The sequence below is a fragment of the Carassius carassius genome, chromosome 10 (genome assembly GCF_963082965.1).
Source record: "Carassius carassius chromosome 10, fCarCar2.1, whole genome shotgun sequence".
Lineage (NCBI taxonomy): Eukaryota > Metazoa > Chordata > Actinopteri > Cypriniformes > Cyprinidae > Carassius > Carassius carassius.
In genome coordinates this window covers 22,730,661-22,749,244 of record NC_081764.1, presented here as the reverse complement: position 1 = coordinate 22,749,244, position 18,584 = coordinate 22,730,661, and the positions used below count along the sequence as shown (strand labels likewise).

At 39.9% G+C, this 18,584-nt stretch overlaps 2 protein-coding genes and 1 long non-coding RNA gene across 3 annotated transcripts in view; all 3 read right to left on the bottom strand.

Annotated features, from left to right (window-relative positions):
- LOC132151963 (centrosomal protein of 95 kDa-like) overlaps nt 1-18,584 on the bottom strand; it is a 308,535-nt gene that overhangs the window by 17,695 nt on the left and 272,256 nt on the right. The gene's annotated exons all lie outside the window — the stretch shown is intronic.
- Nucleotides 13,788-14,545, bottom strand: LOC132151327 (uncharacterized). Its single transcript, XR_009436381.1, has 3 exons — nt 14,479-14,545; nt 14,139-14,310; nt 13,788-13,841 (listed from the first exon to the last, which is right to left on the bottom strand). It is a non-coding gene; the product is annotated as an uncharacterized LOC132151327 (long non-coding RNA).
- On the bottom strand, nt 14,559-17,542 carry LOC132152255 (uncharacterized). Its single transcript, XM_059561066.1, has 7 exons — nt 17,381-17,542; nt 15,396-15,694; nt 15,215-15,305; nt 15,011-15,127; nt 14,844-14,919; nt 14,642-14,736; nt 14,559-14,588 (listed from the first exon to the last, which is right to left on the bottom strand). The coding sequence occupies exons 1-7, from the start codon at nt 17,534-17,536 to the stop codon at nt 14,559-14,561; spliced, it is 864 nt and encodes a 287-aa protein (XP_059417049.1). The 5' UTR covers nt 17,537-17,542.

The window sequence follows — 18,584 nt, the reverse complement described above, 5'->3', positions numbered from 1 at the left end:
GCTTGCAGCTTTAATTAGGGCCCGAGCACCGATGGTGTGAGGACCCTCTTGGAATTGCTCCGTTTATTATTATTATTATTATTATTATCATTATTATTATTATTATTCTTCTCCAGAATGAATCGCATTTTTGAGGGCCTAAACATACTCAAAAAGTCATGAAACTTTGCACACACCTCAGAACCGGCGAAAATGTACATCTGATATGGGTTTCAGAAGTGGGTGTGGCAAAATGGCTCGACAGCGCCACCTATACATGTTCAACCGTGTGCGCCTCGAGCTATGTTTAACGTACATGTATGAAAATCGGTACACACATGTAACTCTCCAATACCTACAAAAAAGTCTCTTAGAGCAAAATTCTAAACCCAACAGGAAGTCAGTTATTTTTTATATTATGAGCAAATTTTGTGTCATTTTTGCCATTTCCATGAGTTGTATTTTAACGAACTCCTCCTAGAAACTTATTCAGATCAACACCAAATTTGGTATGCCTAATCTAAAGGCCTTTTCGATGTTAAATTGCGAAGATTTTGAGTTTTTCGTTAAAGGGCGTGTCCGTGGCGGCCTGGCGAATTTCAATGATTCGCCATGAAAAATGAAGTTGCTATAACTCAGACATACAATGTCCAATGTGCCCAAAACTTCACATGTTTAATAAGACTCCTGACCTGAACATATTTACATGCCCATATTCAGTTATAGTCATAGCGCCACCTATAGGCAACAGGAAGTGACATATTTTACACTTCGACAGACTACTCCTAGAATTTGTTTGACATCAATGTCTTTTTTATGGTCAGTCTAATCTAAAGGCCTGTGCAATGTTTAATTGTGAAGATCTTGAGTTTTCGTTAAGGGGCGTGTCCATGGCGCCGTGACAAAATTCAAAGTCTCGCCATGGGAATAAAAGATGTTATAACTCAGGCATAAAATGTCCGATCTTCCCCAAACTTCACATGTGTGATAAAAGTCCTGGCCTGAACAGATCTGAAGGCCAATATTCCATCGGGTGTGGCAAAATGGCTCGATAGCGCCACCTATACACTTTCAACAGAGTGCACCTCGAGCTATGTTTCACGTACATGTACAAAAATTGGTACACACATGTAACAAACCAATTCCTACAAAAAAGTCTCTTGGTACGAAATAGTAATCCCAACAGGAAGTCGGTTATTTTGAATTTTCCCTGCAAAATTGGTGTTGTTTTTGCCATTTTCAGGGGTTGTACTTTAACGAACTCCTCCTAGAGATTTATTCAGATGAACACCAAACTTGGTCAGTGTAATCTAAAGCCATTTGCGATGTTAAATTGCGAAGGACTTGAGGTTTCGTTAAAGGGCGTGTCCATGGTGGCCTGACAAATTTCGATGTTTCGCCATGAAAAAGGAAGTTGCTGTAACTCAAACATACAATGTCCAATCTACCCCAAACTTCACATGTTAGATAAGACTTCTGCCCTTAACAGATCTACATGCCCATATTCAGTTATAGTCATAGCGCCACCTGCTGGCAACAGGAAGTGACATGTTTTACGCTGCGACAAACTACTCCTAGAAATTTTATGACATCAATGTATTTTTTGTGGTCAGTCTAATCTAAAGACCTGTGTGATGTTTAGTTGTGAAGATCTTGAGTTTTCGTTAAAAGGCGTGTCCATGGTGCCGTGACGAAGTTTGATGTGTCGCCATGGGAATAAAAGATGTTATAACTCAGGCATAAAATGTCCGATTTTGCCCAAACTTCACATGTGTGATAAGGGTCCTGGCCTGAACAGATCTGAAGGCCAATATTCCATTGGGTGTGGCAAAATGGCTCGATAGCTCCACCTATACACTTTCAACTGAGTGCATATACACTTTCAATGGAGTGCGCCTCAAGCTATGTTTCACGTACATGTACAAAAATCGGTACACACATGTAACACACCAATATCTACGAAAAAGTCTATTGGTACGAAATCCGAATCCAAACAGGAAGTCAGTTATTTAGAATGTTCTCTGCAAAATTGGTGTTGTTTTTGGCATTTTCAGGGGTTGTACTTTAACGAACTCCTCCTAGAGATTTATTCAGATCAGCATCAAACTTGGTCAGTTTAATCTAAAGGCCTTTGCGATGTTAAATTGGGAAGATCTTGAGATTTCGTTAAAGGGAGTGTCCATGGCGGCCTGACAAATTTCGATGTTTCGCCATGAAAAAGGAAGTTGCTGTAACTCAGACATACAATGTCCAATCTGCCCCAAACTTTGCATGTTAGATAAGACTTCTGCCCTTAACAGATCTACATGCCCATATTCAATTATAGTCATAGCGCCACCTGCTGGCAACAGGAAGCGACATATTTTACGCTGAGATAAACTACTCCTAGAGATTTTTTGACATTAATGTATTTTTGTGGTCAGTCTAATCTAAAGGCCTGTGTAATGTTAAATTGTGGCAATCTTGAGTTTTTGTTAAAGAGCGTGTCCATGGCAAAAATGACAAAATTTGATGTCTCGCCACAGCAAGAGAAGTTGTTGTAACTCAGGCATAAAATGTTTGATCTTCCCCAAACTTCACATGTTCGATAAGAGTGCAGCCCTGAACACATCTGAAGGCCAATATTCCATTATAATGATAGCGCCACTTGCTGGCAACAGGAAGATTGGCAAATATATGGAATAAACATTGATATAATCTACTTATATTTATGAGTTTAAACGCATATTTCTCACCGTTCACCTACTTACTAAAGCCACTCGCTGCCGGTGAGCCCGGGTGCGAGGGCCCGTTCATCGCTGCTTGCAGCTTTAATTAGGGCCCGAGCACCGATGGTGTGAGGACCCTCTTGGAATTGCTCCGTTTATTATTATTATTATTATTATTATTATTATTATTATTATTATTCTCTAAGATGAATCGCATTTTTGAGAGCCTAAACATGCTCGAAAAGTCATGAAACTTTGCACACACCTCAGAACTGGCGAAAATTTACGTCTGATATGGGTTTCAGAAGTGGGTGTGGCAAAATGGCTCGACAGCGCCACCTGTACACGTTCAACGGTGTGCGCCTCGAGCTACGTTTCACGTACATATATGAAAATTGGTATACACATGTATCTCTCCAATACCTACAAAAAAGTATCTTGGAGCAAAATCCGAAACCCAACAGGAAGTCGGTTATTTTTAATTTTATGAGCAAATTTTGTGTCATTTTTGTCATTTCCATGCGTTGTATTTTAACGAACTCCTCCTAGAGATTAATTCAGATCAACACCAAAGTTGGTATGCCTAATCTAAAGGCCTTTGCGATGTTAAATTGCGAAGATTTTGAGTTTTCGTTAAAGGGCGTGTCCGTGGCGGCCTGGCGAATTTCGATGATTCGCAATGAAAAATGAAGTTGCTATAACTCAGACATACAATGTCCAATCTGCCCCAAACTTCACATGTTTGATGAGACTCCGAACCTGAACAGATTGACATGCCCATATTCAGTTATAGTCATAGCGCCACCTATTGGCAACAGGAAGTGACATATTTTACACTGTGACTAACTACTCCTAGAAATTTTATGACATCAATGTCTTTTTTGTGGTCAGTCTAATCTAAAGGCCTGTGCAATGTTAAGTTGTGAAGATCTTGAGTTTTCGTTAAGGGGCGTGTCCATGGCGCCGTGACAAAATTCAAAGTCTCGCCATAGGAATAAAAGATGTTATAACTCAGGCATAAAATGTCCGATCTTCCCCAAACTTCACATGTTTGATAAAAGTCCTGGCCTGAACAGATCTGAAGGCCAATATTCCATCGGGTGTGGCAAAATGGCTCGATAGCGATCACCTATACACTTTCAACGGAGTGCGCCTCGATCTATGTTTCACGTACATGTACAAAAATTGGTACACACATGTAACACACCAATACCTACAAAAAAGTATCTTGGTACGAAATCCTAATCCCAACAGGAAGTCGATTATTTTGAATTTTCCGTGCAAAATTGGTGTTGTTTTTGCCATTTTCAGGGGTTGTACTTTAACGAACTCCTCCTAGAGATTTATTCAGATGAACACCAAACTTGGTCAGTGTAATCTAAAGCCCTTTGCGATGTTAAATTGCGAAGGACTTGAGGTTTCGTTAAAGGGCGTGTCCATGGCGGCCTGACAAATTTCGATGTTTCGCCATGAAAAAGGAAGTTGCTGTAACTCAGACATACAATGTCCAATCTGCCCCAAACTTCACATGTTGGATAAGACTCTTGACCTGAACAGATCTACATGCCAATATTCAGTTATAGTCATAGCGCCACCTATTGGCAACAGGAAGTGAAATATTTTACACTGCGACAAACTACTCCTAGAAATTTTATGACATCAATGTTATTTTTGTGGTCAGTCTAATCTAAAGACCTGTGTGATGTTTAGTTGTGAAGATCTTGAGTTTTCGTTAAAAGGCGTGTCCATGGCGCCGTGACGATGTTCGATGTGTCGCCATGGGAATAAAAGATGTTATAACTCAGGCATAAAATGTCCGATCTTGCCCAAACTTCACATGTGTGATAAGGGTCCTGGTCTGAACAGATGTGAAGGCCAATATTCCATTGGGTGTGGCAAAATGGCTCGATAGCACCACCTATACACTTTCAACTGAGTGCATATACACTTTCAACGGAGTGCGCCTCAAGCTATGTTTCACGTACATGTACAAAAATCGGTACACACATGTAACACACCAATATCTACGAAAAAGTCTCTTGGTACGAAATCCGAATCCAAACAGGAAGTCAGTTATTTAGAATGTTTTCTGCAAAATTGGTGTTGTTTTTGGCATTTTCAGGGGTTGTACTTTAACAAACTCCTCCTAGAGATTTATTTAGATCAACATCAAACTTGGCCAGTTAAATCTAAAGGCCTTTGCGATGTTAAATTGCGAAGATCTTGAGATTTCGTTAAAGGGAGTGTCCATGGCGGCCTGACAAATTTCGATGTTTCGCCATGAAAAAGGAAGTTGCTGTAACTCAGACATACAATGTCCAATCTGCCCCAAACTTCGCATGTTAGATAAGACTTCTACCCTTAACAGATCTACATGCCCATATTCAATTATAGTCATAGCGCCACCTGCTGGCAACAGGAAGTGACATATTTTACGCTGAGACAAACTACTCCTAGAGATTTTTTGACATTAATGTATTTTTGTGGTCAGTCTAATCTAAAGGCCTGTGTAATGTTAAATTGTGGCAAGCTTGAGTTTTTTTTAAAGAGCGTGTCCATGGCAAAAATGACAAAATTTGATGTCTCGCCACAGCAAGAGAAGTTGTTGTAACTCAGGCATAAAATGTTTGATCTTCCCCAAACTTCACATGTTCGATAAGAGTGCAGCCCTGAACACATCTGAAGGCCAATATTCCATTATAATGATAGCGCCACCTGCTGGCAACAGGATGATTGGCACATATATGGAATAAACATTGATATATTCTACTTATATTTATGAGTTTAAACGCGTATTTCTCACCGTTCACCTATTTACTAAAGCCACTCGCTGCCGGTGAGCCCGGGTGCGAGGGCCCGTTCATCGCTGCTTGCAGCTTTAATTAGGGCCCGAGCACTGATGGTGTGAGGACCCTCTTGGAATTGCTTCGTTTATTATTATTATTATTATTTTTTTTTTTTTTTTTTTTTATTATTATTATTATTATTATTCTCTAAGATGAATCGCATTTTTGAGAGCCTAAACATGCTCGAAAAGTCATGAAACTTTGCACACACCTCAGAACTGGAGAAAATTTACGTCTGATATGGGTTTCAGAAGTGGGTGTGGCAAAATGGCTCGACAGCGCCACCTATACACGTTCAACGGTGTGCACCTCGAGCTACGTTTCACGTACATGTATGAAAATTGGTATACACATGTATCTCTCCAATACCTACAAAAAAGTCTCTTGGAGCAAAATCCGAAACCCAACAGGAAGTCGGTTATTTTTAATTTTATGAGCAAATTTTGTGTCATTTTTGTCATTTCCATGCGTTGTATTTTAACGAACTCCTCCTAGAGATTAATTCAGATCAACACCAAAGTTGGTATGCCTAATCTAAAGGCCTTTGCGATGTTAAATTGCGAAGATTTTGAGTTTTCGTTAAAGGGCGTGTCCATGGCGGCCTGGCGAATTTCGATGATTCGCCATGAAAAATGAAGTTGCTATAACTCAGACATACAATGTCCAATCTGCCACAAACTTCACATGTTTGATGAGACTCCGAACCTGAACAGATTGACATGCCCATATTCAGTTATAGTCATAGCGCCACCTATTGGCAACAGGAAGTGACATATTTTACACTGCGACTAACTACTCCTAGAAATTTTATGACATCAATGTGTTTTTTGTGGTCATTCTAATCTAAAGGCCTGTGCGATGTTAAGTTGTAACGATCTTGAGTTTTCGTTAAGGGGCGTGTCCATGGCACCGTGACGAAGTTCGATGTCTCGCCATGGGAATAAAAGATGTTATAACTCAGGCATAAAATGTCCGATCTTCCCCAAACTTCACATGTGTGATAAGAGTCTTGGCCTGAACACATCTGTAGGCCAATATTCCATCGGGTGTGGCAAAATGGCTCGATAGCGCCACCTATACACTTTCAACATAGCGCGCCTCGAGCTCCGTATCCCGTACATGTACAAATATCGGTACACACATGTAACACACCAATACCTACAAAAAAGTCTCTTGGTACGAAATCCGAAACCCAACAGGAAGTCGGTTATTTTTAATTTTATGAGCAAATTTTGTGTCATTTTTGTCATTTCCATGCGTTGTATTTTAACGAACTCCTCCTAGAAATTCATTCAGATCAACACCAAAGTTGGTATGCCTAATCTAACGGCCTTTGTGATGTTAAATTGCGAAGGACTTGAGGTTTCGTTAAAGGGCGTGTCCATGGCGGCCTGACAAATTTCGATATTTCGCCGTGAAAAAGTAAGTTGCTATAACTCAGACATACAATGTCCAATCTGCCCAAAACTTCACATGTTTAATACGACTCCTGACCTGAACATATTTACATGCCCATATTCAGTTATAGTCATAGCGCCACCTATTGGCAACAGGAAGTGACATATTTTACACTGCGACTAACTACTCCTAGAAATTTTATGACATCAATGTTATTTTTGTGGTCAGTCTAATCTAAAGACCTGTGTGATGTTTAGTTGTGAAGTTCTTGAGTTTTCGTTAAAAGGCGTGTCCATGGCGCCGTGACGAAGTTCGATGTGTCGCCATGGGAATTAAAGATGTTATAACTCAGGCATAAAATGTCCGATCTTGCCCAAACTTCACATGTGTGATAAGGGTCCTGGCCTGAACAGATCTGAAGGCCAAAATTCCATTGGGTGTGGCAAAATGGCTCGATAGCGCCACCTATACACTTTCAACTGAGTGCATATACACTTTCAACGGAGTGCGCCTCAAGCTATGTTTCACGTACATGTACAAAAATCGGTACACACATGTAACACACCAATACCTACAAAAAAGTCTCTTGGTACGAAATCCGAATCCCAACAGGAAGTCGGTTATTTAGAATTTTCTCTGCAAAATTGGCGTTGTTTTTGCCATTTTCAGGGGTTGTACTTTAACAAACTCTTCCTAGAGATTTATTCAGATCAACACAAAACTTGGTCAGATAAATCTAAAGGCCTTTGCGATGTTAAATTGCGAAGATCTTGAGATTTCGTTAAAGGGCGTGTCCATGGCGGCCTGACAAATTTCGATGTTTCGCCATGAAAAAGGAAGTTGCTGTAACTCAGACATACAATGTCCAATCTGCCCCAAACTTCACATGTTAGATAAGACTTCTGCCCTTAACAGATCTACATGCCCATATTCAGTTATAGTCATAGCGCCACCTGCTGGCAACAGGAAGTGACATGTTTTACGCTGCGAAAAACTACTCCTAGAAATCTTTTGACATTAATGTATTTTTTGTGGTCAGTCTAATCTAAAGGCCTGTGCAATGTTAAATTGTGGAGGTCTTCAGTTTTTGTTAAAGGGCATGTCCATGGCGCCATGACAAAATTTGATGTCTCGCCACAGCAAGAGAAGTTGTTGTAACTCAGGCATAAAATGTTCAATCTTCCCCAGACTCCGCATGTTCGATAAGAGTCCTGGCCTGAACACATCTGAAGGCCAATATTCCATTATAATGATAGCGCCACCTGCTGGCAACAGAAAGATTGGCACATATATGGAATAAACATTGATATATTCCACTTATATTTATGAGTTTAAATGCATATTTCTCACCGTTCACCTATTTACTAAAGCCACTCGCTGCCGGTGAGCCCGTGTGCGAGGGCCCGTTCATCGCTGCTTGCAGCTTTAATTGACCTTGTGTCTTTGTATTGTAGTTATTTTCTGCTATTGCTTGTAATTTGGTTATCTGTAGAAAAGATTTTTAGCACTGAGCCCATAGTAGCAGCCAGAATTGTTTTTCCAATTGTTTATTTTCTTTATTTTAAAAAAATGTGTAGGCCTATTTTTTTGTTGTGAATGTCCCAACTGAAGTACAGAATGTAAAATTTTCAGATAAATGTTCTTTTTTACATATTTTGGTTGCATTTGTGAGTTAATAAAAATGTTACCCACCTCTGTGAAGGTTTTTTTCTCCAGAGTATAATGTGATCACTACAGGCTCTTTCATAGGGACACTGAGCAGGAGACCCAGGATGGGCCACAGCTGAACACTTGAGCTTTTAAACAATGGTAGCCCATCTATGTTTATTTGTAGCCTCAAAGTTAAGCCATCAGTTAGCGTGTGTGCATACCCGCTGAGTGTAGCACTAAGTGAATGGATGATGCCAAAATAGTAGTATTTTCCCCCTGCCTTCTCTTGAATGAACTATTTAGTTGTTGTCCTAAGGAGCGACCTGCCATCATTTGGAAGATCAGGATGGGAGAGGCAAAGGATGCCTAGTAGGGCAGTCAGAGCAACCAATGAAATTCCAAAGTGTCTGGCCCAGTCCGCAATCTTGTCAGATAAGGACATCTCATAGATCTCATCTTCAGGTTCGGAACTATCACTGCCACTAGCTAAGAGACCCTCAGTATAGTCTGACTCAAACTCCATGCCACCTTCCTCTTCATGAAAGACTGCTCCTGCTGCAATACCTGAGGTATCATTTGCACAACTGAGACAATCTTCTAACAATTCTACACTGTCATTGTCATTTTCATGCCTGTCATTTAGCCCTGTATCTGTGTCCATGTCAGTCAGACTGAGATCATTCTCATCCCTAATTTGTTTAAGTCGTTTTCCCACATCTACATGTGTCCTCCGTCTTATGGTGGAGCTGGAAACTGGCACAGTCTTTCTGTTCATTTCTTCTAAAGAAACATTTCAGACAGCAACCAGTGAGGGGTTAAACAACCAGAATGTTCCCCTAACGTTAGTTTTTGGTTCTCGTTTGGTTATTTTTTTGGGAACCAAATACTAACATTAGGGAAACGTTCTTTTTAGGTTATATTTATTGTAACCATAAAATAACGTTCCTAGAACGTTGCATGGTGGTTATTTTTAAATAACTTAAAATAACTTAGAGAACGTTCCCTAATGGTTATTTTTAGGTTATTTTTTTGCAACCATAAAATAACGTTCCCAAAACGTTGCAGGGTGGTAAATTGTAACATAACCTAAAAATAACTTATATAGAACGTTCCCTAATGGTTATTTGCAGGTTATTTTTTTGCAACCATAAAATAACATTCCCAAAATGTTGCAGGGTGGTTATTTTTAACATAACCTAAAAATAACTTATAGAGAACGTTCCCTAATGGTTATTTTTATAACCCTATAAAACTATCCAATAAAAACGCCGAAGATGTTAATGTGTAATGACCTATACAGAGTCCTGAAATTCGTTTAATGCAGCATTTATTAAAATACAGAAATTAGATCATGCAAAACGCGATTTCAATTATAATATTAAGCCAGGGTTAAATGTAAAGTGACAACAGAAAAAAAATTGTGGGTTTGTTTAATCTTCATTTACTGCGCGCCTCTGATCTGCACGCGCTTCTCCAGCACGTGCTTTCACCTGTCCTCCACAGACAGTCGCGAGCTCGCAGAATTTAAAAAGTAACGGTCATTTTTCGTTTTACTGGCTGACTGACTCGCTCGTTTATCGATCTATTTATTGAATTATACTTAAAATTAATATACTTATGAGAGTAAATATGATTTCGGAGGGATTTAAAATGCCTAACTGAAGAGAACATGATGTTAATCGAGAGGTTTTTGTTTACGGATCAAAAGAAGGTAACGTTACCGCTGCACAAACTGTACACAGTGGTAAGAAATTAATGTATATCCTACTTTAAGTCAAGTAAGTCAAGTCAAGTAATTTTTTATTCATATATATATATGTGTGTTTGTGAATAAATGTCTTATTTTTATGAACCATATATTGTCTTGAAGTCATTTTTATTTGGTGCTGAAGAAATGTAAAATCTGGGTAACGTTACTCCATAATCTTACATATTAATAGACAGATTTAATCTTATTTAATCTTACATATGATGGTTGATGGGCTCAGATTATTACTTAAACAATAGATAAAAACAAGATGTGGTTTTTATAATACTGATTAACGTCCACACACATCATTTCCATGCCGTTTATACTATACTGGGTCACGAGTGTGCTGGATGAATACTGATGTGCAGCGAGGTGATCATATCGGAGTAAAAAAGGTTAGGGGAACGTTATAATAACATTCTCGGAACCAAAAACTAACGTTCTGGGAACGTTAAGAAAACTTTCCTGGCTAACCAAAAACAAACCATAAAAAATAACGTTATGGGAACCAAAAACTAACGTTCTGGTAACGTTATGAAAACCAAAAACTAACGTTCTGGGATCCAAAAATTGTGAGCTGGGATAGTTGTTCCCACAAGGCTTCCATTTTAACATTCCATATGTTATCTTAATGCAGAGGAAGTAGATTGGGAACAAAATAGAACATTCAAGCATTGTTTTTGTTTATCTTGTTGAAAGGGTCTATATCAACACCTTAGCATTTAACAGTGACGTCACTATTTATGCTCCAACAATGAAACAATGCTGATATATGGGGAAGTCGTGGCCTGGTGGTTAGAGAATCGGACTCCCAATCGAAGGGTTGTGGGTTCGAGTCCCGGGCCGGCAGGAATTGTGGGTGGGGGGAGTGCATGTACAGTTCTCTCACTGCCCTCAATACCACGACTGAGGTGCCCTTGAGCAAGGCACCGAACCCCCAACTGCTCCCCGGGCGCCGCAGCATAAATGGCTGCCCACTGCTCCGGGTGTGTGTTCACAGTGTGTGTGTGTGTGTTCACTGCTCTGTGTGTGTGCACTTCGGATGGGTTAAATGCAGAGCACAAATTCTGAGTATGGGTCACCATACTTGGCCAAATGTCACTTCACTTCACTTCACTTCTGATATATCCTAAATGTTGATCTTACTTCACACAGGTGGAACAGTCCTCAGCCCAAGATCCAATAACAAGCTGCAAAGAAAACAGAATTATGTTAAATTGTGATTAGGATTATGGATACCACCAGTATGCAGCTGAAGTGGCATTATAGCTCAGTCTGTTCTGTCAAGATGAGCTACGTAGCGCGACTCAATAACATTTTTTGATGAATATGGCTCTGTTCTGCAAAAGTAAAATTATTCTACCATCAACATACTATTAACTGTTTGATAGAATAATTCCAGGTGGTACATATACGAAACACACATTTCAAAACGGGGAGGTGAAATAAACAAACCTGAATATGTCTGTTTTCTTTCGTAATATATTTTTTAGTTCTTTGCTATTGACAGACGTGAACTATTAAATATTGCACGTTGAGGTAGCACAAAATTACAGTAAATGTACTTCTAACAGTAGATTGTGAGTTTTATTTCCCACTGCGCTGGCGTGGTACGGCTAGCAATTTGACAGAAACACCGGCATTCGCGGTCGGGAAAAAAACCTTGGGAATATTCCAAGACCCTTTCAGCGCACGATGACTGCTAGATAAACCCGACATTAGAAGAAATGCTAAATCCCATTTACATCGAGTGGAGACTATCATCACCTTCCTAAAATAATCGCCCAAGTAATTTTTTCAGGTTTCTCAGAAAACACAAAAAACAGAACCTAACTTCAGAGGCACGAGTAGATTTTCGTTCTTCTTGATGCAACTGCCATCTTGAAAAGCTTGTAAAATTACTTAAAGCCTATCTTTCAAGTTGAAGATCCCTGTGAATGAACGTGTAGATAAATAGTGTAGGAATTCGACTTGCGTGAAGAAATTAATCATAAATGTGCATTAAAACAGTTTTTTAAAAGAAATTGTGAGTAAAATTACTTCCGTTGTGAAAACGCTCTGATCGGAAGTGACGCAACGGCCGGTAAACATCGTCTCTTCGTAATGGAGTCAGACAGTGAAGAGGTTGCAGTAGGGATAAATGTCAACTCTTACGATGGGCCATTGCCGTATAATTACGAGCCGCCTAGGCGAGAGAGAGGTCAGGCAGAGTTAAGGGGAAGGGTAAATGGACAGAGGAGAGAGATAGAGTTGTGGTGTGAGGAGAATCGGTTGAGAATTGGGCAGGTGTCTTGGTGAGTGACCACAGGCTAAAGCCAATTGTGGCTAACGTCTCCATGTTTAACACATTGCAGTATTTTTAATAAATCATATTTAGCAATATTGCTGTCGACTTTGTTGTTTTTCAAGCATCCATGTAGATTGTCACCATTTATGCCAGCAACATGTGTCTTAAAATAATTAATTTAGATCCCAGATTTTAAATGAATGTTGTAGGATGTAGGCTATAGCTTACATATGTGACGGTCAGCTAGTCTGGATAGGGATAGAAATTCTGTGCATTTCTATTCAACACAGTTTAATGTGAAATTTTGTAGAAATTGCTAACTGATTTTTAATCAGTAACTGCTTTTAGACCTAGGTGTCCGCATGTTCTGCTTCTGCGGATGTCAAGTGTTTGGGCCATATATCTAAACAACATAACCGGACAGCTGGAATTCCGAACTTAGTCGGCTGTTATACTACTCACCTTAGTATTTCCGACGGACATTATGTAAATGAGCTCACATGTACTGTGGAGTACGTGTATGAAAGCGGTTAGTCTTCCGGCTAGGACGGGAATATGCTGTTCATGTAAATACAGTCATTGTAACAAGGATCTTTTATTGTCATGTGAAGGGATACTGGTTGTAAGGCATGCAGATAAATGCATCTAATTGACAGCCTATACTGTACAGGGGGTGTGTCTTTTTACAGTGCATATTTACCCAAGTTTTAGGAAGTAAGTAGTCTACATGTCGTTTCTTACAAGGTCTTACACCAACCATTAGAGCTACAAGGAGGGAAGGAGAGTGAGTCTATCTTAGCACATTTGTTTAACAGGTGCTTGTGTGGTAGATGTGAGGCTATGCCATCAGCAGTGGAGAGTGTGTGCTGTAGGGAGGTCGACGCCTATTGGTCCCTTGTCCAAAACCTAGATCCCCCAGAAGACATTACCTGCCTCACACTCCATCCAGGGTTTGAAGCATCCTGTCTGAATCCTTTTGTGCTGCAGATAGCATACATGAACTTCAGACAGAAGGATCGCATAAAGATAGATTCACACAAAAAAGATATTGAAAAACTAAGTTAAACTACTAACCGTAAGATGGTTTCTCCTTGATGGGGTGGACTACCCAGCCACCTTTCCGAAACCGTGGGTAGCGAACAGCGTAGCGTACCTCACCCTCACTAGTACGCGCTACATCTCTGTTGCCATTACTATTGAAATGTAGGGCTGCCAAGAGAAGTCTGTACGAGATAAGTAGATAAAACATTAGGTCTCCAAAGCTAACCCAATGCAGTGAAATGCAACAGAAATATGACATTAATGTTTTCAGTTCAAATGGGTATAAGACAATGACTCATCTTTGCAATTATTTTTTTGCAAACAATATGTAATGCTGTTATCAATCTATAACATTTTGGTCTGCTATACAAGACTGCATTAGTTTTTAGCCATATTCATTCTGTCATAATTTCCTGAAATTGAAAAAAAAAAAAAAAACTAATTTTATTAGTATCGATACTTTTAAGTGATAACACTACCTGCTGTACATCCCAAGAAAAGAAAAGCCAGTGTGTTTGGGAGCAAAGTGCAGAATAAGGGAATGGTAGGCCTCCAGGGAGAATGTCTGATGCTGAGGTGACAATTGTCGAATATCCTTTACCAGTGCTTTCCTGGCAGCTACACTCTCCAGTTTAGTGGCTGCTGGTGATCCTGAATAAAACGTATTCTGTCATATAATCTCTCGCATTTCATAACACAAGTAATTATTAGTACACATGGGGTTACGTATTGATAAAACCAAACTAAAATTTACAAGCACTGAAAAAAGTTTAGCCTCAAAACATTTGACATCTTTTAACATAGGCTATTATGTTGTACCTGGTTCCAGCCACTCCTTGTTTCTTGCCTCTCCTTCCAACGGTGGATGTGCGCAGCTGGTAAATGCTGGAGAGCTGTGTTCATGTATGTCCTGTACATGATTTATCATACTCTGCCATTTTGCCTGCATCTCATCTGTATCTCCTGTAGGGGTGGAAGCTGCGGTCCAATAGAGATGGTTGATAATGGCAGGCCTCCACAGCTTCAGATCCTCACAGTCCCTCTCTTTTGCAGCAGCATCCAGTGCTTTCTGTACACCTGTTCCAGAGCAGACAAACAGAGCAGAGCAAATTAATTATTAGGAAAGTGAATTTAACTACAAAAACAAGTCTGTTATATAGAACTACCAGCATCACAATACATACTTTTCCCAATATGCCAGACGTCAAAGAAATGCTTTGTTCCTTCTGAACACATTTTCTCACGTACCCACTTGGCCACCTAAAACACAAATTGATTTTATAGAATTGATTTTGAGTGATACTCTGCCTGTCAATGCTGTTCAGCTTTAGATCTCTCCTAGCATCATTACCTGCCGATTTCTGTCTGTTATCAGAGCAGACACTTGCATGTCTTGGTCCATCAGGAACTGCATACTCCGCTTTAGACCCTCTAGCTCACACCAAGAGCTGCTTGGGACTTCTGAGCTCTGTAAAACCAACTGATTATTACTGAACAGTAACTGTAATATCAGTAACTAAATCAGACACAAGATTTCTGTGTGACATCAACTTACTTGGACAAGCTGAACATCCAAAACTTTGTTAATTCGATCCTCAATCAAGGAGTAGCTACCATACTTGGCACAGTGTCCAGGAGAATCTGATCTAAGAACGTCAAAAACAGTTACATTTATAGGTTAATGCAAAAACACATTGACCTGTTCTACATCAGTGACGTGAGCTGGACCATTCTACCTGCAGTCACCAGACAGGATCAATCCACCCCCAGTCTCCTTCAACTCCCTGATGATCCCACTCTGCTCATTCCTCCAGGCCTGCACGATGGTAGGGATAGTGTAATAGCGCTGATGGCGGAAAAAAGTGCCGGGACTTATGCACTGCAGTCCAAACAGCTTCAGCATCCTGATTGTCTGAGTAGCCATGCAACCTGAGAAGTGGATGGCACCGCTGAGTAAAAGGTTGCAGGCAGGCATGTTTCGATGCACCTTCTCTTGGTTTTGCCAGTAACGCTCATAGCCACAAGTTCCGCAGGCCTGAAAGATGATAGAAGATTCAATACTCAAGCAGCTTTAAGATGAGCCAGTAAAAAACCTGTATAGTTAAGACACAAATAATGAATATACATACTGTACATTCACAGACTATAATTCAGCTCCTCATAGACAGTTGACAATTAAGACATTACCTGCTTGACTTTTATGAAAGTTCCTTCCGGGTGCATTATGCATCCCTGGGTTTCCCCACAGCATGCAGGGCAAACTGTGAACAAGGAAAGCAACTGCCTCTGGCAAACAATGAACTTGTCAACAGCACTGAAAACAAGAAAAGGAAAACACTCATTAATTCTGACTATGACATCAGAAACAGTTTCCATTAATAAAAAGGTTTTTACTTTGGGTCACTGAGAGATTCCAGCTCTTCTGGTTCCTCCTCAGAGGACTCTCTCAACATCTCCTCCCCTGGACTCCATGACATATCACCAGAATGGTTGACAATATCAGAAAATGACCATTCATCATCACTTTGTTCAGGACTGGCCAGTGGAGTTGATCTGCGATGCTCAAACCTTTCGGTTTGAGTCCCCACATCCACCATCTGAGGCTTTACCTGAACACCTTAGATGAAAGAGATTCATCTTAATAATTGTTCACCAATTGTACATTCATTGGTAACAACACATGCACTATCTAATGCAACCCAGTAAAAATGTATTTTTCTAACATTATGAAGTTCTTAATTTTTAATGTTTACTGTCTGAAAAGTGGAAATGACAAAATAGTAACCATGGAGATCATGAAATTTTTTGACGTAATCCTTATTTGTGATTGTTTATGGCATGTATGTTGAATGCTAGATATACAAGCTAACTACCTAATGAACGATGTAAACATCTTATGTTGCACTGTGATCCACGATGGACCAGTTCTGGCTCAGGGTCCATTGTAGAGATGTCTCCATCTCCATCAGGATCTGAAGTGGCAGTTGCACCCGCCCCGTCTTTGCTGGCAGCACTCTCTCCCATAATCTGAAAACAGACCGAGATCACAACTTTGAACTCTAAAAAATGTAGTCCTTTCATGAAAATCCCCCATTCATACATTATTTAAAAGACTGTTAATCTTTTCAAAATCTTTTTCAAGTACGTTAGTCCCGAGCTGCATTCCCTTGCATGTGCCTTGTTGATACCAGCTTCGATTAGTCAAAGAAAACCAAGGCAAATCCGATTTAACTAAGAAAACTAATATTGTAAAGAATTACTTGGATGCGTTTTGGAGACGGTGAAAAGTGCGCGCTCTTTCTTTCAGTCAAACATGCGCCCTGTCACAAGGGCAGCGTTTCATCTACATTACTCACCGATCAAATAAGACTTTGGCGGGACAAAAAAATCAATTTGGCGGGCGCTAAAACAAGTTAAATGCAGGAAAATTCATGCGTGAATTTAACCGAGTAGTAATATGCGAATGCGACCACATAAAATTGTAATTTTAAAAAATAAAAAATTTTCTGGAACCCTGTCTTAATAGCTCAATAAAATAAGTGGCAGGAGGCTCATGTGCAGCCTCACAGGGTGTAACAAGAGTAAGCTGACGGCAGCTAGGCGGGCTTTCATGCCATGCCAAGACTAATCCATTATAACGTCAAGAAAAATACATTTGCAGAGATTACATGCAGAGCTACAATTCAATGCAACAATTTGTATATGGTATTATAAGACTTACTGTGCAAAGCTCCCGTTTTCGACGCGCAGATTCTCTGCTAGTGCTAACATTAACGTTAGACTCTTCACTCCCGCCAGATTTTGCAGGTGGACTTGCATGCACCGATGGCACAGCTCCATTTGCCAGCCTAACCCACTCTTTTCGTCGAAATCCCATGCGAAATTCCATAGAGATCTCCTTGGTTGTAGCTGTCCGGTGTGAAGTGTTTTTCACATACCACCGTGTGTCTAGTCAACGAGGAGGCAGCGAAATTGCTTCTCTTTGCCTGGACGAAACGTATCCAAGCACGGAAATCTTTGTGTTTCTTGTTTGGAAATCGGTGGACCCGATGGCCAGACAAGTTGGAGTTGTTGCATCCAAAACAAACACAAGAATTCACCATTGTGACAACTCAAACCTACTATAACTATAATAACGATAACGACAATCTCTATTTTCTGTTTCCACCTCTCAGACTACGTAAACCCACACTGAGAACCAGGGCTGCAGCGCCTATGTTTGCCTGTCGTTACGTCATATGACACGTTCTCTGGGAAAAGGCGTTTTTTTGGCGCGTAGCTTAGAATAGGCACTTTTTTTCCTTAATTTCTGCCCGTGGGTGTTGTAAAACATATGTATTCTTATGTACGTCTTTTTAAATTTACATTTTCATACAATATTCTGTATAAATTAAGTTATAAAATTATATTGAAAGATGGCCTTTAAGTCTCATTGTCTTTTGACTTAGGCAAAATAAAACGGCACACAAAAGTCACACTTTTGACATAGGCGATTATACTACAGGGGTAGAATTGCATGATCTGTTCAGCTGAGGATGTGGGCAATTTAACATCATGAGAAGATGACTTATGCAAAAAAAATCAATTTTGTCAAAAACTTACGTAGGCAATTATTTTAGGAAGATGACGATATGTGTTTGTACACTAATAAACCACGAAAAAACACATAGAAGCTGCAAAATCATATAGAGAAGTAGTTGGTAAGCAGGAAAGAGTGTAAAATTTTGACAAACTAACGTTAATAGCCTAACGTTATGTGGTAAAGATCCGAACGAGCTCTAGCCCTTACTGCAATTCTCCCTTCTATTTATTATCCCGATATAGGCTACGTAGATTGTCAGTCCAAAAAAACTAATGTTAGCACCAAGTTAGCACCAAGTTACTGCAATGAATTAGGCTACATACTTTCCCAAATTAAAACAACA

Coding starts and splice junctions, on each gene's coding strand:
- LOC132152255 (XM_059561066.1), bottom strand. CDS start 17,536: ATGGGATTTCGACGAAAAGAGTGGGTTAGGCTGGCAAATGGAGCTGTG. Junction 15,695..17,380: donor GAAAACGGGAGCTTTGCACA/GTAAGTCTTATA, acceptor ATCATCTTTCAG/GCCTGCGGAACTTGTGGCTA. Junction 15,306..15,395: donor ATCCTGTCTGGTGACTGCAG/GTAGAATGGTCC, acceptor TGACGTTCTTAG/ATCAGATTCTCCTGGACACT.